The following is a 22,878-nucleotide window of genomic DNA, read 5'->3' as shown; positions in this document are numbered from 1 at the left end:
AGTTGTCACTTATTCGAGCTTCTCCTTGGCTTCCGGTGACTATGACCTAGGAACCACGTTGGATCGAGGATTAGAGACACAACGTGCAGCACCGGCACTCTCATTCGAGACATCACCTTAGTGCCCCGGCCTGCCTACGCTACAGGAAAGATTGTGTCATCTCCGTCTTTCTCCCGTCTACAGATTCTTATCTGAGAGATCGGCCAGCCAGCACGCTGCCCAGTATCAAGTCTACCACGCAGTTGGTGTGGCCCGGTCCCTTTACGCCTCTTGGCCGCCTTCCATCCCGTCAGCACGTCTCCGTCACCCTCGCGTTTGTGCCCCCCTTCATCCTTGTATCCCCGCGGCAGGGCAGGGGATTTCTTGCGGAAGAATCAATCCGGTTTAGCGTCTTGCTGTCCCGGAGATGCATCAACCGCTTTCGATATTCAAGAAGCATATGTCTATCCATTGCAAGCATTCATATAAGAGCGTTCCTTGAACCTTTCCAGTAGCCACCATCATCCGGACGCTCGACAGCATCAACATCTCGCTGCTTCTGACAAACTTCGAACTTCGGAATCCTTGTCTACACGGGTCATCATTGGCGACTAACACGAAACCACGACGATTGCCGACGCCTCAAACCACACGACACCGAAAACCACGAGGAAAAAGTGCAATCATCATCAACATGCAGCTTTCCGTTCTCTGGAGGGCACCCGAGGTGAACCCTATCAACCGCAAAGCGCGCAGTATCCCCGTATTCAACATCTTCAATGTCTACGCACGAGCGTTCCACTTTTCGTGGCTTGGCTTTATGATTGCTGTGCGTATAAGTCTTGATGGTCTCTCCTGTGCATGTAAACTGACATGGCGATAGTTTTGGGCCTGGTACACGTTCCCGCCTCTTTTGACGGTCACGATCAAGAAGGATCTCAACCTGACCACAGCACAAGTCGCAAACTCCAACATTGTCTCTCTGATCGCAACACTCTTCATGCGGCTCATTGCTGGACCCGCCTGTGATCGCTTCGGTTCACGCATCGTCTTTGGCTCGCTGCTTCTTATCGGCACCATCCCCATTGGCCTTGCACCACTGGTCAAGGACGCCACAGGCTTATACATCTCCCGCTTCTTCATCGGTGTTCTCGGTGCCACTTTCGTTCCCTGCCAGGTGTGGTGTACTGGATTCTTCGATAAGAATGTTGTTGGAACCGCCAATGCCCTGGCGGGCGGCTGGGGTAACGCTGGTGGTGGAATCACCTACTTCGTCATGCCCGCAGTTTACGACTCTTTTGTTCATGCACGTGGCTACTCCCCTGGCCAAGCTTGGCGGTTGACCTTCATCGTGCCCGTCATCTGCCTGTTCTGCTGTGGTATGGGTCTCCTCCTCCTGTGCGAGGATACGCCGACGGGCAAGTGGGCAGATCGCCACCTCCATGCCCAAGAGAATCTCCACTCTCACGGCGTTGATGCCGCTGTGCGATCCGACGTCGTCGATGTTCCTGGCGGCATCACTGACCGCAACAACACTGGGTCCACGGCATCCGATGAGGAGAAGAACAGCACTCACGGCAAGAGTGGTGTTGTTTCGGACCATGAGGCCACCCTCTCTCGCACTGAGATGATTGAGACGGCACAAGCCGATACTGTTGTCAACCCGTCCTTTAAGGAGGCCATGCAGGTCGTCTTCTCTCCTCAGACAATCTTCCACGTAGCCACCTACGGCTGCTCCTTTGGCGGCGAGCTGGCAATCAACGCCATCCTCTCTTCCTACTACCTGAAGAACTTCCCTACCCTGGGCCAGACTGGTGCCAGCAACTGGGCTGCCATGTTCGGCTTCCTCAACGTGGTCACCCGACCCGCTGGTGGTGTCGTGTCTGATCTGCTATACCGCTACGGTGGACAGAACCTCTGGCTTAAGAAGGGCTGGATCACGACTTGCGGCGTTCTCACCGGCGCTCTCCTCATTCTCATCGGTCAACTCAACCCCCACAACGAATCAACCATGTTTGGTCTCGTCTTCCTGATGGCTGTCTTCCACGAAGCAGGTAACGGCGCCAACTTTGGTCTCATCCCCCACGTCCATAGCTATGCCAACGGTATCGTGTCTGGTGTCACCGGTGCCGGTGGAAACTTTGGCGGTGTTATTTTCGCCATCATCTTCCGCTTCATGGACCAGGGCACGAACTATGCCAAGGGCTTTTGGGTCATTGGCTGCATTCACATTGCTGTCAACCTGTTGGTTTCTTGGATTCACCCACTTCCCAAGGCTCAGCGCCACTAAGCGCAAGGACGCTCACGAAAATAATGACTTTTGGTTACGATTGATTTCTTGTCTCATAGCACGCTGGTTTTGAATAGGGTTCGAGCCCGGTAGACTGGCTTTCGGGGGTCTGTCTGGAGTATGGCACGGGCAAAAATGATATCCACTGTTGGCATTCTTAGTAAATAATTCCATTTTGCGCATTTTGAGCTCCATCTACAATTACTCTTAGACCTTTCCCGTCGTAACTTTGTACAGAGGCTGATTAGATGTGGGTCGAGTGCACTGAACAGAACGTTAATGGAGTGTCAAAAATTGTAACTCAACCAGGGATCAGTGACTGAGAACCCAAGTGAACGCCAAAAACACGCAACATGCAGTAGAACGAAGAGGCATACCTACCTCACGAACAGACTTGTCTGTATGCCCCCCATCGTACCTGCGGCATTGTGGATCTTAATGGGACAGACAGCGTCCCGGAGTAAGCACCTCCCCACTCTCCTGTTCTTCCTCTCCGCCTCCACATCATCAGGTCCCGTCCTTCCACTTATTCTTCCCACCGAGAGCCTGAAAGATAAGAAGGACACTGCTTCGTCCGGGGAAGCCCTCGCGCTACCGAGGTATGTCATGCATAGGAATCGAGTGCATAGCTAGCCTATCGTCTTGCGCAAGCGCCACATGGATTACGTGTAAAGTGTTGTCCTCACACTTTTACCAGGAGCATTGCAGAAGAAATATCTTGGTGTCATGAACGGAGGTCTTTATGCAGTACTGGTGCCCAAGTTATATCATTGTAGCTACCTGAGATAAGGACCTTGACAGGATGGAGTTAGATGAAGAACTTTTCAGTCCCAGACCACATACGGGGTTTTGATTCCAGAAAGATATTCAAGTGCATAAAGTTAGCCACTGTCAAATGAGTATTCGTCTTTCCAACCATCTGCGTTGCAAAGTTGTGTGAGCGCTTATCAATGAACGCTATACTGAGCTTAATCATGGAGTGAATTTGAAGGCAAGGTAAGGTAATCATAACTAACATGCTTATCGTCATGCGAACACAGCATCGAAGTGGAAAGCGAGTGTGATTGGCTGGATGAGAAGTGTCGTCGACAAATGGGCCCAAACTCACAGCTGAGCGCCTAATCACGTGAAGACGAGATGCAGCTCGAGAGATGACTAAGCCAAGACGCGACAACACGCTAGCTAAAGTGGGTGGGGGAGCAAACGCGGTTGGCACCTTCAACGTGACGGACTGGGTGTAAACACCAATGACGAATCTTGCAACGACCACCAAAGATCCTCAACTGTGCCCAGAAACGTCTCCCAATGACGCTCGGAACACCCCAGGTACATAACCTGCAGTCGGATAAATGACTCGAAACAACCTTGGGGACCACCTCTCCTGGCTGCTAAGTAACGTCGCGCTATCTAAACCCACCGATCTCGTCTTTCCACCAGCCCGCGACCCCTCCGGTGCCGAGTCTTCACAGTCCCAGAGCCGTTTCGGTAGCTCAAGCTCCCAACAAGAGCTTCCGACTCGACCCAATACCCAGTCAATACCTGGCCGGACGCATGCTGGACCTGCACTTCATGTCCTGGACGCGGTGGAACAGCCACGGGACTCTAGGGTGGCAACAACGGGAAACTCCGTGTCCATGGCGAGATTGACATCATCTACGAGGCCTAGAAAGCCCTCGTTGGCAGTGAAACAGCAGCAGCCGCCGCAGCAGCTGTTGACGCCGTCTTCGACAACTAGCGGTGGCAGATTCCAGCAAGCCTACACAGCTAAACTTCGGCAGGAAGGTGAGTACAGACCGTCCATCTGGAAGTACACTGCCTGACCTCCTGTAGATGCAGAGAACGAGCGGAACCGGGCTGCCCCATCATCTTCGCAGGAAGAAAGACGCAAGCCGGCGCCGGCACCCACGCCGGACTTTCTCGATGACGACGATGACGAAATTCTCGACCTGACTGGCAACGATACCGTTTTGTCATCAGACTCAGTGGGGTTTGACGATGGAGTCACTATATGGAACGAGGCGCATGCGTCAAGACCGGAGCTACTGGACAAGCGAGGTCAGAAGCGGAAGAGCACCGAGATGAGCAAAGCGGGTGACTTGAAGTCGGATTCGGACGAGTTTCCAGACATCTACAAGACGTTGGGAACACCTGCACCAAAAGGCAGTCGCTCGGTTAAGGAACCGAGGACGATTCCCTCCAGTATTCGTCGAGCAACTACCGACAAAGGGGTCATTGAAGAGCGGACCATCACACAAACAATCAGTCGGACCCAGCGTACCTACAGAATGTCCGAAGAGCCTAGTGGGAACGGCACTCCGCGACGATTACCTATGGCTTCGGGAGGTCAGCAGGTGCTTGGTCGGACACCAAGCAAGGCTTTACGGATATCGTCAAGTCCGGAGTCGACCACCAGAGTCGGGTCACTGGATCTCCAAGCAAAGAAGCAACGCAGTAAACCTCGGGTAATACAAGATACGGATGACGAGTTCGATGACGGGGATCTTGATGAAGAACTTCTTGCTACACCAAGCCGCCATACAGGCTCGACTATGCCGTTTACGAATCCTAGGTCAAGACCTGCATCGATTCCTCTTGACGACACCATGCTGTCTGATGGACTTGTTGCTCCTGAAACACCCTCCAAGCCTGCCTCATCGGTGCTGCGACCGGAAACCCACAAGGCGCCAGCCGAGACGAACTATGCACCCTCGCCATCTCGGAATCAACCCACGACATCCACGTCCCAGCAAAGCGCCTCGTCCCAGACGCAAAAGTCTGCAGTGCTCAAGTTCATTTTAAACAATAGAGACTCCCTCAAGGTCAGGGAGAAGATGATTCAAGACCAGCGCGACCAAAACCTGAAGGACTATGCCAGGGTCTTACGAGAAGGCACTAAAGAAGATCGTGCCCAACTTAAGAACGCAAAGGAATTGCTGCTGAAACAACAGGCCGGGCTAGAGGAAGTTTCCGAGCTGCTTAATGCACATGCAGCACTTGAAGATGAGAGGGAGTCTCTCGCAATGCAGATTGCCGCTGCATACAGCGAGGGTCGCGATACTGAAGAGGAAGAGAACCGCTTAGATGAAATCGCCGACAAAGTCAAAGATTTGGAGCAGTCCATCGATGAACTTCTCCCTGGTGTTGGCATAGTGGACGAAACCTTCATCGAAGAATACCGCAGATCCAAGTCCGTGGTCATGAGCACGCAGCCTGGCCACAAAATGTCTTCTAGGGTATCCAGGGACATGCCAGGGCCCACAGAGATGGATAGTCAAGTCATTCACCAGACACAGTTTCCCGGGTCGTCAAGGCTTACTGACCCAAGGGATCATTCGCCGCCGCCGTTTCCCCGGAGTCGACCGCCAGTTCCCAGGAGTGTGAAATCCGTTGCACCAAGTGCAAAGTCCCGTCGACGCGATGAGTTCGAAGATGAATTCTTCGATGACATTGAAGACGATTACGGTGCATTCAACCCTCCTCCGCCACCTGCGTCAAGGCCAACACCAAATCGGAAGAGCCCTCCCAAGAAAGCGGGCCTTCGTGCCCAGGACATGTCCAGCGACTACGGCGATGATGCAGACGCGGACATGCTTGCACTGGCTCATGACTTCGAGCTCCGGCAGTCATCATCTGCCGAAACAACGAGAGGCCGCAGCGCACTGGCTTCGACGTCGGGCAATGCTGTTCAGCCTTCGAAGTCAGTCGAACCTCTGAAGAAGAGAGAGCCTTCTAAAGCGAAGTTGTCAATGCCACCGGAGCTGATGAAACATCCCTGGTCAGCAGACGTGAGGAAGGCTTTGAAAGACAGATTCAGGATGAGAGGGTTTCGTTCTAATCAGCTTGAGGCCATCAATGCTACACTCGGAGGCGAAGACGCTTTTGTGTTGATGCCAACCGGAGGCGGCAAATCCCTTTGCTACCAACTTCCAGCCATTGTTACTAGCGGAAAGACGAGGGGAATTACGATTGTCGTTTCCCCTCTGCTTAGTCTTATGCAAGACCAGGTGGATCACATGTCAGCTGTCAATATCCAAGCTGTTTCGCTCAATGGCGAGACGAGTTCTCAGAAGCGAAGTCAGATTTTCTCTTCCTTCAAAGAGAGGAGTCCGGAGCTCTACATTCAGTTGCTCTACGTCACGCCGGAGATGCTGAATAACAGTGACAACTTCATGAGGGCCCTAACCAGTCTTTACTCCAACAAGCGGCTTGCACGTATCGTAATTGACGAGGCACATTGTGTCAGTCAATGGGGTCACGACTTTCGACCAGACTACAAGGCACTAGGAAAACTTCGCAACCATTTTCCTACTGTCCCCATCATTGCACTTACGGCGACAGCGACTCAGAACGTCATCGTTGACATTAAGCATAATCTAGGCATGGACAGCTGCCAGGTTTTTAGTCAGAGCTTCAATCGCCCGAATCTCACGTATGAGGTTCGACGGAAAGAGAAGGAGCTGATCCAGAAGATCGCTGATTTGATTATGTCCAAGTACGACGGACAATGTGGAATTATCTACACTTTGTCAAGGAAAACTGCAGAGCAAGTCGCCGAGAAGCTGCGTTCTCAGTATGGCGTCAAAGCAAGTCACTACCACGCGCAGATGACTCCTGAAGACAGAATCAAAGTACAGAGAGAATGGCAAGCGGATAGGATCCATGTTGTTGTAGCGACAATCGCATTCGGCATGGGCATTGATAAGCCTGACGTCCGTTTCGTTATTCACCATTCGATTCCCAAGAGTTTGGAAGGCTACTACCAAGAGACAGGGCGCGCTGGCAGAGACGGCAATCCTTCGGACTGCATTCTATATTTTGGTTATCAGGATGTAGCCACATTGAAGAAGATGATTTCGCAGGGCGAAGGAAGCGAGGCACAGAAAGAACGGCAAAGAATGATGCTCAATCGAGTCACTGCATTCTGCGACAACCGGGAAGACTGTCGCCGCGTTGAGATTCTTCGCTACTTTGGCGAACAGTTCAACTCTGAAGAGTGCGATAAGACCTGCGACAACTGTCGAGCAGGCGCTGTCTTTGAGCAGCAAGACTTCTCTGAACTTGCCGTTGGAGCTATACAGACCATCCAACTTCACGAACGCCTGACTATAAATCAGTGCAGTGAAATCCTGATGGGGAAGAAGTACCAAAAGACTATTGATCCGCATCCTGACGATCCTCATGGTATCGCAAAGGGGATGAAGAAGCATGAACTCGAACGCATCATCGATAGACTTACAGCTGAGGAGGCCCTAGAGGAGGATAATGTGGTGAACAAGAGGGCCGGTATTGCGATCCAGTATCTCATCGTAAGTTGCTCTGCTGCTTAAATTTGCCTCTGTTCAGTAAACCTAACACGTTCATAGCCTGGTCGCAACGCCCACTTGTTTCTCAATGGCCGCCGCAAACTATTGTTATCAGTCCAGGTTTCTGATAGGAATAGGGAACCATTGGCACCAAAACCCAAAAAGCGGACCCAAAAGAACAAGAAGAACGAAGAGCAGGATCTGGATGAAGAACCGCCGAGAAGACGCCTGCCACCTTCGACCAACGTCTCTTCGCCAGCGCAAGCTCGAAGAACGCAAGACAAGAGGTCAAAGGGCAAGTCCCTTGCGACCGTTATCGATTCTGACGAGGAAGACGAAGTGCTACGGCAAGAGATGGAAGAGCAAAGTCTTTCGCTACACGCAAATGGCTACATCAAGGACGGCTTTGTTATGTCCGACAACGAATCCGACGACGGATTCGAGCCACTACCCCCACCTCGTAAACGTGGAAATGCCTCCAAGCCGGTTGGGCCCCGTATCGAGGAGGACATACGACTGGGGGCACTTGACGAATTGCATCAAGACGTAGTCCACAATTTCGTCCAGGAGGCCAAGCAGCTCGAAGAGTCTCTGCGAAATTCGCAAGGGCTCCGAAAACCTCTCTTTTCCGAGAAGAGTTTTCAAGAAATGGCTATCCGGTGGACAGAGACTCTCCCTCATATGCGACAAATTTCGGGGATCGAGCCAGAAAAGGTGGATAAGTTTGGCAGCAAATTTGTGCCCCTAATCAAGCGTTTTCACAGCAATTACAAGGCAATGCTCAGCTTTGCGGACGAAGACGAAGACATGGAAGCTGAAGAGCAGAGTATCGTCGATTTGATCAGCTCCGACGAGGACGAAGATATGGATGGCGAGGAAGAGGAGGAGGAGGAATCCTCGAAGTACTTTAGTAGTGGACCGCCTCCCCTCGCGCCTTCTGTTCAGGAGTGGAACCAGCGGATGAAGGAACTAGACACGGCGCCTCTGAGCCGAGCCTCGTCGTCAACTTCGACGAGGGGGCGTGGTGGTGCTCGAGGCGGTCGGAGATCAGGGGGTCGCAAGGGCTCCAGCTCATGGGCAAGCAAGAAGCAAGGAGGCGGCGTCACCAAGAAGAAGGCTTCTGGCGGGGCAAATAGAAGAAGCAGCGGCGGGACATCATCAGCTTCGAGAAACAGCGCCGTGACCAGCTACTTCTCCAAGGGAAAGAGAGGTGGCGGCGGTGGCGGCAGCGGTATCGGGCTGATGCCACACTGAGGAGCCGATGAGAAGGGCTAGCACATGATATATGTGTTGGTATGGAACTAGACATACCTAAAGGGATACGACGGACGAGAAGAACATCAAACATGGCTGGGGTCCAGGAACACAAAACACATGCTCCACTGCATTTGATAAGTAAACATTCATGAGGCAAGGGGAAAACGGTCGTGACAAGTTGGGGGAGAAGAAGTTTTATACCTTTCATGTCTCCGGGCGGCGGCGGAGCAAGCGATTCCGCATGATGATGGTGTTACGGGCGGGCGTCGACCGGTCTACAAGCATTTTCTCAGGCGCAGCACAGGCATATTTTGGCATTTTAATGTTGACCATGAATGATTAAGGCATATATTTCTCTGTCGTACTCAAGATGCTCCCCACTGTCCACAGCCATCTGGAAAGATTGGGCCTGGTGTTGATGTCGTCTTCCTGCATGAACATGATACAGACAAGCGCTAGGTTTTACTCGGTTTCAATTCAGCCATGGGGTACGAGAGCGACTTGGACTCGAAAATACGAATTATCAATTTGCGTCTTTTCGCGCAGCTAGCTATCTAAACTCTTCCTCTACGCAACGTCTCCTGCCCTCCGGCCCATACTATCATTCCCGTGAGATATCAGTGTCATGAGGGGTATAAAGTCCGTTCGCGAGGTCCGATCCATGCGTTGCAATACAAGTGGTGTCTTTTGATTTGTTTGTTTTTGAGGGTATAGCCTCGCGTTCATAGGAGCGCGATTTGGGATTCCCGTGCAGTGTATCGTGACGGTGATGGCTTACGATTATATTGGACCTTCCCAAATTCGTCCGAAACCAGACTCCATGTTCCCCCTCCTGGTATAATACTTAAAAGACCGTCAGGCAGGTATCTTCCTGCCCAAGATTGAAAACTCAAACGCCCCTCGACGGATCCTAATCCGACGCCTCGCCATAAAGCAAATAAAGTAGGATCAATCAGTGGCACTGCCGTGAAAGAGGGTATTCGAATATGTACAAAATTCAATATCGTGCTGTGATGACAATCCGGCCGAGACAAAGCAAGTCGAAAAAGACTCAAGCCTTGTCCACAGTTTCTGCCATTCGTGCTTCGTCAAGTCCGCCAGCGGGGTTTGCCTGTCACCTCAGCTACCGCCTCGGTTTGCTGCGTAATTGTTGCCAACGGAGAACTAAAAACCCTCCTTTGCCTGGATAAAAGAGACTCCTAACCCCTCCATCGAGGCTTCTGGCTAGAGGTGCTTTTAGACAACTCTGGAAGAGTCTTGCGTGTAGTATTTCGCGAGACAGATCGGGTTGGAGGGGTTTCCATGCCACCTGTCGTACTGCTTGCTTTGAGTTGTGGCAATTGGCTAGTTCGACGCGTCGATGCCAACGAGCTTGCAGGACGACTTGGTACAGCTCTGTCGGCAAATGAGTGAAGCTTGGGTGGTTGCAGAGAGGCGCGTCGGCTGGACTGAGACTCGAGACCGGACGTAGAGACAGATGAAGACAAACGCGGCTTAGAGAGTGTCTGCTGAGAGTACGGGCCAGGTGAGGCTAGACGCTCTCGGAAAGACAACTTCGATGGGGCTCTCTTCGTAGGTGTGTCCTCGGGCATGGGTGACGCGGATGACTCTCGGGTCAGGGGGCTCCGAAGGGTTGGCAATCTCGTACCACCGGGCGATGAAGATCGCGGGGTCAAAGAGGATGATGGACGGGCGGCCGGCGATGTCTTCTTGGCGTAGGGGCTGGGACAGGTGAGGGTCAAGGGCTTGAAGTTGTGACCGATACCAACATCCGTAGTGTTGGTCGAACCATTCCACCTGGGCCGATTAGGTTGCGTGGAAGCAGGTCTGGGGATATTGCCTGCAGATGGAGTGCCAAGCCTTGAAGTCATGTTTGACAGTCGAGGTACCAAGGGCTTGCGAGGCAGTTGGGAGGAAGGTGTTGGTAGTGACGACTGTCGTCTTCCTGATGGCTGCGGCAAGTGACTGTTGGTGCTCACAGAGCGGTTCTTGGCCATCTTGTTCCTGGGAGTGACTGGCTCTAACCCGAGACTTGACATGATTACCGAGGAAGGAGGGGAGCTGCCGGGAGTATCACGGCCACTACCAATCGTGGACCGATCATTCGACAGCATGCTGGAGATAGAATCCCTCAACTGCTGGCCTCTAGTATCCACCTGAACTTCGTCCACAACCACGTCCATCTCTCTCATCTCGTCCTTGATCGATTCCCATTTTGACTGCATCTCGGCATGCAAACGGAGAATTTCGCCATTGACAGTTAAGCGGTCCTTAACACCCTTGTCGATGATGGCCAAAACTCGCTCGATAGCTGGGCCATAATGCGTCTTCTTGGCGTCGTAACTCTCGATCTTTTTGATCATTGTCGGTGGGTTGCTCAGATGCATGCCGGTGTCGACGGCTTCCCTTAGCTTGATCATCGATCTCTCAACTGACTCGATCATCTTTTGGGCCTGTCTTCCCGCTCCGCGAAAGACAATGACCCATCGGTCCTCACCCAGCTCCTTGCGCAGTGATTCGGCATCCTTTTCCAGCTTTTTGTAACTGCCATCGAGACCTGTGCGTCGCATATCCAATTCCTCACAAGCAGTTGGAAAGGATTTCTCGGCTCGGGCAGCGAACACCGCGAGCCGCATAGGAAGGAAGTCTAGCGATGCGCGCAAGGGTTGCATCCGCGCGAAAAGGGCCAGAAGACTAGAATCATCTTGTGACAGAGTGGGTGTAGGCGTTCCTGGAGACGTTGATCCAGGACTGAGCGGAAGACCAGGTAGGCTGAAGCGGTTTTGCGCTTGCATCCTGGCAACGGGAGGAGGAGTATCCTCCACAATGTTCTCGAGGTCTCCGATATCGACGCCGTCGCCGCCTGCGGCAGCCATCAAAGACTTGTGGCGTCTTTCTTCCATCTCGAAGACCAGACGGCTCAGTTCGTCCATTTCGCTTTGGATATCTCCCAGAACACTGTTCCACAATTCCTCCCACTCCATTGCGATTTCGACTTGCCCTTTTACAGTATTGAGTGCTGCTTTGATGTTGGCCCACTCTTCGATGATGGACTCCATTTGGGAGACGGCGCGATGAAGATCTTCGGGCGGAACGTCGGCAATGTCTTCGCGACCTTGCAATTCTTCGATAGCACCGACGTATACTTTAATCAATTTCTCGAAGCGATGTATGGCGTTTTCGACTTCTTCGTATCCTTCGCGACCTCCTGCCGCAGCCCACTCAACGTCATCGTCGCTATCCAGACCACCAATAACCTCTGACGCCTTGTAGATCCAACTTCTAATTTGCTCCGCGGCGTTGATCAAAGCTTTCGATGCGACCTGTGCTGTCGGGATGGCAGACACCTTGCTGGACAAGGACTCCGCATCAGGAAGCTGAAGTGATGTTAGTTGAGCTAGTTGATTGGCGAAAGATGCGCGGGATAGCGTGTAAATGGAACCGGGTCGCTGATGACCGGGAGTAAAGTATGACGCAAGATCAGGTGTGAACTCGACCGCTGGCACCGGCGGTGTATCTTTCGGAGGTGGAGGTGGTGGTTGATCGGAGGCAGGAAGGGCACCATTGCGTTCGAGATGCTCTCGTCTAGTCTCAAGTTGTACCTTGGTACCGTTCCCATTGGTGTGGTCAGGCAGACGGTATTTGTGTGTCTCCATGTCCAAGGGCGCCGTTGTTATGATCTCGGGTAGGACGAGAGACGCGCCCGGGGCAACGTCTGGCGAGGATGACAAAAACCAAGTGTTGGGGTCTTCTCTTGAAGCAGTAGAAGATGCAGTCTGTGGTCTCGGGTCGTCGGACGATGTAAAGCCCTTCCAAGGGCGGCCGCGTCGATTAATTTTCGATTCGACGGAACTCGCCTTATGGTTCTCGTCTATCAAGCGAATCTGGTCTTCAGGCAGGCGCCCAACTTGGTCTTGTTGAAGTAGTTGGTCTGTTGACTTCTTGTGCGAGGTAAAGCCGAGCGCTTTCAATCGGGCGGCTAGGTTGGGTGAGGGTTTGCGAGTTTGTTTTGTCTTATTCGTTGTAGGGGAACCTGCTGGTGTGGTATTTGTGGATTTTGAAGTTGTTGTGGTATCACTTGTCGGGCGTGAGGACGATTTGTTTTCGGTGGTGTCAATGGTGTTGTTGTTTACAACCTGGGGCTGCGGGTTTAGCTGGAAAAGTTGCGGGCTGGAGACGTCAGAGAAGCCAAGGGTCAAGTGGTCTGCTGTAGTAGTGGCTTCCTGGGCCTGCACCTGGTCCTCCGTGTGCAGCAAGCGCTGTGGTTGGTGGCTGGAACACGAGTCTCCAGAGGGGACAACGGCACAAGAAATTGTATTTGTGTTGTTGCAGCTGGCCTCTGCCTCTGCAACCGATCCTTCCGCGGCTGACATTTGTTCTTAGTGTTTCGTGGGCAAACCTTCAATTGAGGTGACAGCCCTTTCGCGTTTTTCTGTCCTTGAATCCAACGCAGGCCCCGCGTACCTCTGTAGAGACAATCGCCTCTTGCAGTTAATTCTGCTGCAGTACGGTACGTGGCCAGTCGGAGACGGATGACAACGAGAGCACGACTGAGCTGGCTCGTGGATAGGCTGGGTCCGGTGGTCCTGAGCTCGAGTGATAACTGGGTCGAGCAGACTGATCCTCGCCGGGTTCAGTTGGGTCACCTGCGGGTTGTCGAATGAGGAGGATCGATGAGCGGCGCTGGAATGCTAGGATTGCTGGATGCCTGGGCGAACTCGTCAAGCGCACTGTTGTCAGTGCCTTAGTCGGTGGGGTACGTCGCAGCATTCGGCGAGCAGGGAGTCTGGGGGAGCCGGCGAACGGGAATGCAATCGTTACTGGAGGCAAAAGGCATACGCCGCAGTATTAGGTATGGGAGTGCAGACGCCGGTCGGTACTGGTGTGGTTCTTTGTTGGGCGCCCACGCGATTGGGCTGGGATGCAGAGGCAATTCGTCAAACAAAGCGCCGAAGATTTGGATGGATTGCCTAGCGCAGCATCGGAAAGGTAAGGGTGAGAAAGGTACGTAGGGGAGATAAACGGGTTTCGCAAGACCTCGGAAGTTTGGAAACCAGCAGGATGTCAATTCAGTCTCTGGCTTAATTGGCGTTCGTTCATTGCTCGGATCGGTCGCATGCGATTATGCTGGGTTGGTCCTTGCTCTGGCGCAAGTAGGAGTAGGACTAATGTAGGCGAGGAGTCGCAAAGAGCGATCAAGGAGTGACGAAGTGATGAATTCAAAGGCGTCGTGTCTTGTAGGAAAGCGTTCGGGTCGACTGGGTGAATGAGGCAGGAAAGGACAAAGGGAATGGAAGAAGAAGAAGAAGGCGAGAAAGGATTGGGCAGCAGGAATGCTGGAAACAGTGTGTGAGGGAGCGACAACGAAAGTCAAAAAAGTTCTCCGGAGTATTACCTCTGGAGGAGTGTTCGTATTAGTCAAGATGAGGTGGAATAAGGTATGGAAAGAAAGCACTGGCCAGAAATAAGGAAAGAAGGGAAAAAGGAAGGAAGGGAGGAGAAACAATTGCTTTCCGGAGAATGAACTCGAATCGGGGGGTTTTGGGGGGATAATTTGGGAATTTGGGAAGGAAGGTGACGAGAACCTGGGCGATTTGCACAAGATGCGGCAGGCTCGTTTTCTTATCCCTTCACCAACGGCGTCCCGTAAATTGTGATACTTTATTGACTTGCACGAAGCTGCGCAAGCTACATCAAGCTACATCAAGCTACATCAAGCTAGTCTCTACCTTATTCTGGAGCTGAGTCTTTTCCTCATCTCTCTAACCTTACCTCGACTCCGTGACCCATCGTCAAGGTTACACGGAGAATTCAATAGAGCATGGAGCCACAGACCGACTGTAACAGGACGAGACTTGACTCAAGCATCAGCTACAATGCCCATCTGCAGCCTGCCTATACCAGTACGACACATCACAGCAAGCAGTCTTACAGACATGGCATTCAGCCATTGAATACATATATCTTTGTGCGTCGCCATCGTCAACTTTCGACGACTAACACCGTCTGTCCTTCAACCACAGTTACATCGACCCAAGCTTACTTATCTGCCCAGTTGTTGTCGACGCTCGCTCCTTGGCCCCCGGACGATGAAACATCCTTCGACTCCCTGCACACGTCCTTGTTGATTTCCTTCGAAAAGTTTAGCCATTTTCAACAATTCTCGTCTTCGACACAAAAGACGCCCGCATCTATTGAAGCATTCGTCGAGACATGCTTTCCCTTTGTGCTGCAGCAAGGTGGTGGAATTAGCCTTTACTGCAAGCTAACTTCGGACATACCTGTTCATTTTGGTCGGTTTATGCTCACTGCTCAGACAACAAACGAACGGCTCGAGGAATGGGCCATCAGGTACTCCTCTCTAAGTTGCCGCCGACAAACGCACAAGCCCTTCCTCCTTATCCAGCCTGTTTGCTTTTCGAATAAAGTGCCATCAGAGTAACATTTGCTCAGCCGTCAACGTATCAATCAGCGGCCATTCCCCATGCCGCTCACGAACCAGGAGTTCATTGCTGTTAGGGTCTAACACTAGTGCCCTTGCAATTCCCGAGTGGGCCACCACGTTGCTCGAGAAAGTTCTTATTAGAGAGCCTTGACCATATTTCCGCAAGTTACGACGTTGCAGCGGTATCACCACTTGTGGCAGCTGATGTCCTCTTCTCTCGGCTGACCCTGGCCACAGTGGCAGACTTCGTTCCCGGTTCTGGACTGGTCACCCGCTGGCTGGCCGGGAGTCCTGGCTCTTCGGAAGCCCGTGGAAGATTGGATGAGCCGGGGTGACCCTGCGTCGTGGGCCAGCGGATCGGTAGCCGTGGGCCGTAGGGCCTCGATGCTTCGCGCACAGTTCCAGAGACCCGGGCATGTCCTTTTTGCTTTCTCGGCTTGGGCAAGGGCTGTTACATCAACCACGGTTGACTGGTCGATATTTTATATGCACACGCTGCGTTTCAAGAACCAGCAGCACGAACCGTTCGGCGCCTGATGTTTCTCACATGTGCCAGTTCAACAGGCATAGCCGTTGATACGCTGATACTACGTCAGGTAACAGAGCCTGACAAAGACTCACACATTTCGGGACAAGTGTTGTCGGATTGAGCCGTGGCACCAACGGCTAGTGCTGCATAGCATGCTGCATATTAAGACGTCGGGCTTATGCAAGGCACTGGCATTCCTATCAACGGCAATAGGTTGGATGAATGTCTCTCGTCCAATTTTAGAGAACCTTGGATGCACGTCATACCTAGTTCTGCCTGCACAGATTTTTGTTCTCGTGAAGTATGTATGCATCTGTACACAGTACAGTTCGCGGAACGAGGTTGAGGGCAATGCCATTGTTTGCATTGGGAGAGGAGAATGGTAGTGAGTGGAGAGAGTGTCCCCCCCAAGCTGACATAGATTTGTCTGGCGCGATGGCTTGCATATTACTTGCATTACCGGAATCCCCAGGGGCCCAGAATGGAAAATGACAGAAATACAGAAATAGAGATTCTTGCTCTCAGCATAATATACCATATTTGAAGGCAAAAAGCAGAACAAAAAAGGGTAAGGGCAAGGCACAAGAACGCACTTTTTCATCTAAGACTCTTCAAGGCATCATATATCTTGCACGTCCCGAGGCCACAGCGAGCTTGCAGAAGTTCTTCTCGGAACCTATCAATCCACCTGCTCGGACAGTCAAGACGTTGAGACATTGACAAAAGGTCGGCCAGCAAACGGATATCGCTTCTGCGGAACAGAGTCAAGCATGGGGCAATGATCTAGAGTCTGGCGGGAATGGCCGGGCCGCGACACGGATAGGGCAAGAGGCAGAAGTGTATGGCCCTTGGCGCCATGTGGCTGTGGTTGCGCAATAATTAACGACCATGTTTGATCCGGTTTCTCTTGCATTCTGGGGGGTAAACCCTTAGCATGTTCGCCGACCAACCAGTGAGGCAGTTGACAGTGATGCGGGAGGGAGCCCGTGTTTGGGATTGACGAACAAAGAGGGGGGATTTGTTGGTCTGGTTCATGTCGATATCGGGAAACACGGAGGCTTTTGGCGGAATGAGCTTACCCACTCATGCTTTGTTGGCCGGACAAGCTGCTGCCAGCTGGACATTGTTTAAGATTTGTGCCCCTGAAAATGTCATCACCACGGGAATCCGGCTTGCAATAAGGTAGAGGGACGGGACAATGAGCTCAACGACAGCTTGAGATGCAGGAGGGCTGATGTTCCTCATGCCTAAGGTGATAGCTTTGCCATATAGTTAGGAGAAAAGTGTTGAGCTGCTCGTTCTGCGCATCTTTCCGCAGCCTGGCCATTTACGCGTTGCTGAGTCGATGTTTATGAGTGCCCCTTGAGAATATCTGGCTGAGATTCAGCGGTCATTTGCTTCGCTCTTAGCGCATCCTGATGAGTTTGTGGCGGAATAAGTAGTCGGCGATCCCCTCTGCCCTAGTGTACGGATACCTTAGTGAGGAACACTGAAAGTTGGAGAAGCTGCCGATAATACCAATCGTTCTTTCGGGTACCTACGCTAGCTACCCACCTTCAGGTCCAGTTGTGGAAACCAACTTGTTCCGTTCTTCTTTGTAATACCTCATCCGTTCGTACCTGTCCGAGGTGCTGGTTTCTTTTTTGAACTGAAGAAGAGCCAACCAGCCGTTTGGCAATATCTCTTCGAATTCCGGAAAGAAAAGAAAAAAGAGACCACACAATCGAAGAGAACGGCTTCCGTTTCACGCGTTCCATCGTATCCCTCCAGCTCCAGCCTCCACTCCGTACAGCTCAAACTTGCAGCAGCAAGCTCCCAGGTCCCGCGTCCCGCGTCGTGCGTCCCACCTTCCCCTCTCCTTTCCTTTGCACGCAGCAAGCACCCACGACGCACCCCACCTTCGGAGACGACGCGACGTTCAATTCAAACCGTCCCTTCCTAGCAAGTCGCGAGCCACTCGATTGGACCCCCAATTTGCCCGCTGGAGACTTTCCCTCATCAGAGATTCGCCCTCGGCCTTTCCATACATCTCCACTGACGCAACCGGGACGAGGATCTTGGTGCCAGAGACCACCAGGCGACCACACACTCCGGTCACACACCGCACCGGACTCTTTCTTTCACCTACCTTGCCTTACGCTGTGGCCAAGCTCAACCCAGACCCCTGACACCGGAGAGTCGCGTCTTGTCACAGCACGCAGGCACGCAGGCACGCAGGCACGCCGGCACACCTTACCCTCGACCGTTCCTATCCCACGACGAGCCTTGAAGAGACGAGACTTAGCTTTCTTTTGCCCTACCGTTGCCAACCTACCCTGCCTAGTCAGTGTTTACCGTCCGGGGTTGTTAGTCCAAGAAACTTTCGCCGTCCGCTTCGTCCATTCTGGGGACCGTCTGTTAATCACCACTCGCTCGCTTCATTCTTTTTTGCCTTTCACCTGACCAAATAATTTGCTGTACGCCCCTCGAACCACCAGCACACGTTTCTTCGCCAGTGTCAGCCCTATTGCTTGCCGACCCTCTGGACGCTGCTGTGCACCCAGTTTCCTTCACACGACTATTGTATTTGCAAATAGACCTCTCCGACCTGTACATACATTGAATCGTTGCCACATTGGTCATCGCACCCCCTCACGTTGCCTAGCGCATAGCTTTGAGACCACCGCCGATACCTAGCTGAGACGAGACGTCCACACCCTCTGCTCGATCGCTACCGTCCCCCCCACGATATCACGTACCCGCCCAAGAGCTTACACATATTACAACCAAGCTCTCGGGCTTCAGAGCATTCGATTTTCTCAGCATAACCGAAATAATGGCCACGGCAAACGAAGAGACGCCGTCGTTCCGGTGCGACTCCCCATCATCAGATGCATCCCCGACCCCAGCTATTGGCGCTTGCCCCGAGCTTTCTCGCTGCGTCTCGACTGCTTCTTCCGTCTCCCACGGGTCCGCCACCGAGGGCAACTCCCGCGAATCCCTGGGAAGCTTCCGAGGCAGCACATACTCCAGACAGTCCTCTGGGAACTACAACCGCCGCTCCGATATCAGCTTCGCATCGTCCCGACAGTCCACTTGCAGCAGTGTAGAAGTTGGCCGCTCTTCTAGTCGCCGCCGAGGCTTTGTTCGACCGCAGGGCACCGATTTCGCTGCGAGTGCTCGTCACAGAGAAAGCGTACTCAGCCTGGGAAGCATCGCCCACCTACAGTATTATTTTGCGCGAACCGGTCTTCTCGATGGCAAGGGTGCTCAACTAGCAAGAAAGAACAAGGCCAAAGGAGGACTGGATCTCTCCTCCGTGAGCAGCTCCAGCTCGAACTCGCCAGGAATCGCTGATTCAGGGGGCAACAGCCCAGAGCTTGGCTCTCAACCTTTTGGCGCAGGACCGATGGTGGAATCGCCTACTGATGACCACTACTACTCTGACGATTTCGAAGAGGACCCGGATGTTCTGCCTCCGACTGCGAGCACATACATTCACAGGAATAAGCCGGTACCGAAGCCTCCTACAATCGAGGAGCTCAAGGCGGACTTGACAGGATCTCTCGAGAAGGCGGCTCAGGCCTTGAGACACGCAAAAAAGCATAGGGATAGCAGCCCCGTCCCGGAACTGCCGGAGATTCCTACGAGAGGACAAAGCGAGCCCCCCAAGAAGACGTCAACAGGCTGGCACGAGGTTCAGGGTATGCACATTCTTGATGTCATGACACTGGCCATCCGAGCTGCTAGAAACTATTACACGGCGCATGAAGTCCCCGAGCGACTGGACGCCATCAAATCTGAAAAGGAAATTCGCACAGAACTGCTCTCTGTCATGGAGACCTTGAAGCAGATGGCAACTCGACAATGGTCAGGCGGAATGAAGGACGAGGAGCTGCGCATCCTCGAATCGTGGATTTCTGGACTTTTCAGCATGTTGAAGATTGAAGAGGAGATGATTGAGGCAGAAAAGGCGGAGCGAAGCTCTTGGACATGGCTGCAGGGTGACTGGACTGGCAAAGAAGTGGAAAGAGAATTAGCTTTCATGGCCTCTCTCGTCCCTCAGGCCGACCCGCTTCCAGACTACACGCCTGCAGCTCACGCAAGCGAGTGTCCAACGCCTTATCTCACCAGTTTGCAGAATGGCATTCACCTAATTGAACTGCACAATGCGGCGGTGAAGAGGTCAAAACGGCGATTCGGCTTGATTACCACATTCCATACCGACACAGACAAGCCGTATCGGTCTGCAGACAATATCAGATACTGGGCTAAAGCAGCAGAGCTGCGCTGGGAAGTGTTACTCAAGGTGGACGCCTTGGGTATTGTCTACACTAATTCTTCCGAAGTCTGGGTCAACTTTGAGAAGGCTATTATGGATTGGAGCCGAAAGGTCCGCGAGGAGATCACTTCTGAACTTTTAGGCTAAGCACTTGCTTATTCCAGGCTGCTGTCGTTATGATTTACGCACCCAAATACCCGTCTTTCCTGGAGTTCTGTGGTGGAATTTGGTTTTCATTTGTCACATCTACCCCCTGGGAGGCTTTGAATCTATGCACTACACACGCACTCGACGGTTTGCATGTTATCCTGCAATACCATTTAGATTGCGGAGATTTAGGAGATTGAAGTGTGGAAAATTGATAGTCCATCAAAGGACGCGATAGGACATTCGGGCGTTGGGCATTTGTTTCTTACCATTCTTAGTACATAACTTTACTGGAGGCTTGCCCCTCCTAATTGATATTGATCTACGACCAATGCGCTTTTGAACCTACCTCTCTATCTGAAAACTTGAGATTTCGGTATCCGATTTGCTGGATGTATTGTTCTGTGGGTTTCTCCTGACGAGAGAGGCCTGAGCATTCATTAACGTGCTTTTCACTCGGGAAAGCTATCTATATTGGAGCTCTCGCATTCATGTTGCCAACCTGATTCTCCCCTGTCTCATAGTCCAGCATTGATAGAGATTTGAGGCCGCGTTCAAAAGAGGGCCGGTATCCCAGACCAGCAAAGCCACAGTGGAAAGCTACTATTGAAGTGAGCTTCACTGATACTTACTGTTGATGCACAGCAGTTCAAGCTGAAGCTGGCATCTTCCTTGATGACCGGGATGGCATTAGGTGAGAATTGACCGGGAGCTAGTATTTCCCGGGTCCGAGACCACAGCCAATTAGAGAAAAGCGGCAGAGCTTCGGTGGCCACAGGGATAGGGCGCTAGTCGGAGCTGAGCCGTGCTTGCCTTTGAGGCAGAAGGCTGCAGTGGGAGGTACGTCGACACCACAACCTCCGAAAACAACGATTTGATTACCACACGAGCTACCTCACCCACTCCCATCTACCAACCGACCCAACCTTCGAAACCCGGAGCCCGAACGCGATCACCCACCGCCACACCACCCCCTCCCGAACCGCAGCCATTCCATTTCCTCGACGAGATCAAGGCAGTAGCCCTTTCCTCTTCAACTTCCCACAACCAGAGATGTCTTCCGACGACGAACGCCAGAAGGCTCTCGACTCGTACCGGGCCAAGCTGCTCGAATCCCGGGAGTGGGAAGCTAAGCTCAAGTCACTGCGGCTCGAGATCAAGGATTTGCAGCGGGAGTTTGACAGAACCGAAGACAACATTAAGGCGTTGCAGAGTGTCGGTCAGATTATCGGCGAGGTCCTTAAGCAGCTCGATGACGAAAGATGTAAGTGAAGGCATCCCCATCCCGCTTTCCGCCTCCGCTGGACACCGTCCCCGCCCCACCACTACTACCTACCACGATTGCCCCCAAGATAAACATGCGAATGATTTGGATGCAATCTTTACTAACCAACGTTCTCATTCATGAATAGTCATCGTAAAGGCTTCCTCCGGTCCCAGATATGTCGTCGGATGCAGATCAAAGGTCGACAAAGTCAAGCTCAAGCAAGGCACGCGCGTGGCACTCGATATGACGACACTCACGATCATGCGCATGCTTCCCCGAGAAGTCGACCCCCTCGTCTACAACATGTCACTGGAGGACCCCGGTCAAGTCAGCTTCGCCGGTATCGGTGGATTAAACGACCAGATTCGCGAGCTCCGTGAGGTCATTGAGCTGCCGCTCAAGAACCCCGAGCTCTTCCTGCGTGTAGGCATCAAGCCGCCCAAGGGTGTTTTGCTTTACGGACCTCCTGGTACGGGAAAGACGTTGCTCGCACGTGCCGTAGCAAGCAGTCTCGAAACCAACTTCCTCAAAGGTAGGTCTCCTCCGAGGGCGGTGGTGGAAGGCGGTGGAAAGAAGCGTGCTAACGGGGTAAAACAGTCGTTTCTTCAGCCATCGTCGACAAGTACATCGGAGAGTCTGCTCGCCTGATTCGCGAGATGTTTGGCTACGCCAAGGAACACGAGCCCTGCATCATCTTCATGGACGAGATCGACGCCATTGGTGGACGCAGATTCTCCGAGGGAACCAGTGCGGATCGTGAGATCCAGAGAACGTTGATGGAGTTGCTCAACCAGCTGGACGGTTTCGACTACCTCGGAAAGACCAAGATCATTATGGCCACGAACAGACCTGATACCCTCGATCCTGCGCTGCTTCGTGCCGGACGTCTCGACCGCAAGATTGAGATCGCCCTGCCGAACGAGGTGGGCCGTTTGGAGATTCTCAAGATTCATGCCCAGGGTGTGGTGACGGAGGGTGAAATTGATTTCGAGAGCGTGGTGAAGATGAGCGATGGTCTCAACGGTGCGGATTTGAGAAACGTCGTGACAGAAGCGTAAGTGACTGCGCATCTTGACAATGCCCCAAACACAGAAGCTAACTAGCAATGCTCAGTGGTCTGTTTGCCATCAAGGATTACCGCGACGCAATCAACCAGGACGACTTCAACAAGGCAGTACGCAAGGTCGCCGAGTCGAAGAAGCTGGAGGGCAAGCTCGAGTACCAGAAGTTGTAAGGGTAGGGAGGAGCCGACATGACGATTCACGGGATGAGGCGCGGAGGAGCAAAGGAAAGACATCAAAAGGGGCGGCTGGCACGAGCATCGTCGGGTCTCAGCCGTTTGGAGGGTCTTTTAATGTGTTAAACAGTGTACAATACCCGAGTCCAGGTTTGGGGTTGTT

At 52.6% G+C, this 22,878-nt stretch overlaps 4 protein-coding genes across 4 annotated transcripts; 3 read left to right on the top strand and 1 right to left on the bottom strand.

Moving 5' to 3' along the window:
* Positions 1 to 673: 673 nt before the first annotated feature.
* On the top strand, positions 674 to 2,269 carry N0V96_002343 (uncharacterized protein; the record flags this gene model as incomplete). Its single annotated transcript, XM_053187618.1, has 2 exons — positions 674 to 808; positions 863 to 2,269. The coding sequence occupies 2 exons, from the start codon at positions 674 to 676 to the stop codon at positions 2,267 to 2,269; spliced, it is 1,542 nt and encodes a 513-aa protein (XP_053055122.1).
* An 8,054-nt stretch (positions 2,270 to 10,323) lies between these two features.
* On the bottom strand, positions 10,324 to 12,485 carry N0V96_002342 (uncharacterized protein; the record flags this gene model as incomplete). Its single annotated transcript, XM_053187619.1, has 2 exons — positions 10,324 to 10,551; positions 10,719 to 12,485. The coding sequence occupies 2 exons, from the start codon at positions 12,483 to 12,485 to the stop codon at positions 10,324 to 10,326; spliced, it is 1,995 nt and encodes a 664-aa protein (XP_053055123.1).
* A 6,133-nt stretch (positions 12,486 to 18,618) lies between these two features.
* On the top strand, positions 18,619 to 20,211 carry N0V96_002341 (uncharacterized protein; the record flags this gene model as incomplete). Its single annotated transcript, XM_053187620.2, has 1 exon — positions 18,619 to 20,211. One exon carries the CDS (start codon positions 18,619 to 18,621, stop codon positions 20,209 to 20,211), a length of 1,593 nt encoding a protein of 530 aa, XP_053055124.2.
* A 1,053-nt stretch (positions 20,212 to 21,264) lies between these two features.
* RPT4 (26S proteasome subunit rpt4) lies at positions 21,265 to 22,712 on the top strand (the record flags this gene model as incomplete). Its single annotated transcript, XM_053187621.1, has 4 exons — positions 21,265 to 21,475; positions 21,624 to 22,010; positions 22,076 to 22,532; positions 22,592 to 22,712. The coding sequence occupies 4 exons, from the start codon at positions 21,265 to 21,267 to the stop codon at positions 22,710 to 22,712; spliced, it is 1,176 nt and encodes a 391-aa protein (XP_053055125.1).
* Positions 22,713 to 22,878: the final 166 nt, after the last annotated feature.

This window comes from Colletotrichum fioriniae, assembly GCF_027942845.1.
Source record: "Colletotrichum fioriniae strain IMI 355084 chromosome Unknown scaffold_2, whole genome shotgun sequence".
In the NCBI taxonomy this organism is placed as follows: domain Eukaryota; kingdom Fungi; phylum Ascomycota; class Sordariomycetes; order Glomerellales; family Glomerellaceae; genus Colletotrichum; species Colletotrichum fioriniae.
The sequence above is the reverse complement of the archived record's forward strand: the minus strand, read 5'-3'. Positions and strand labels throughout refer to the sequence as shown.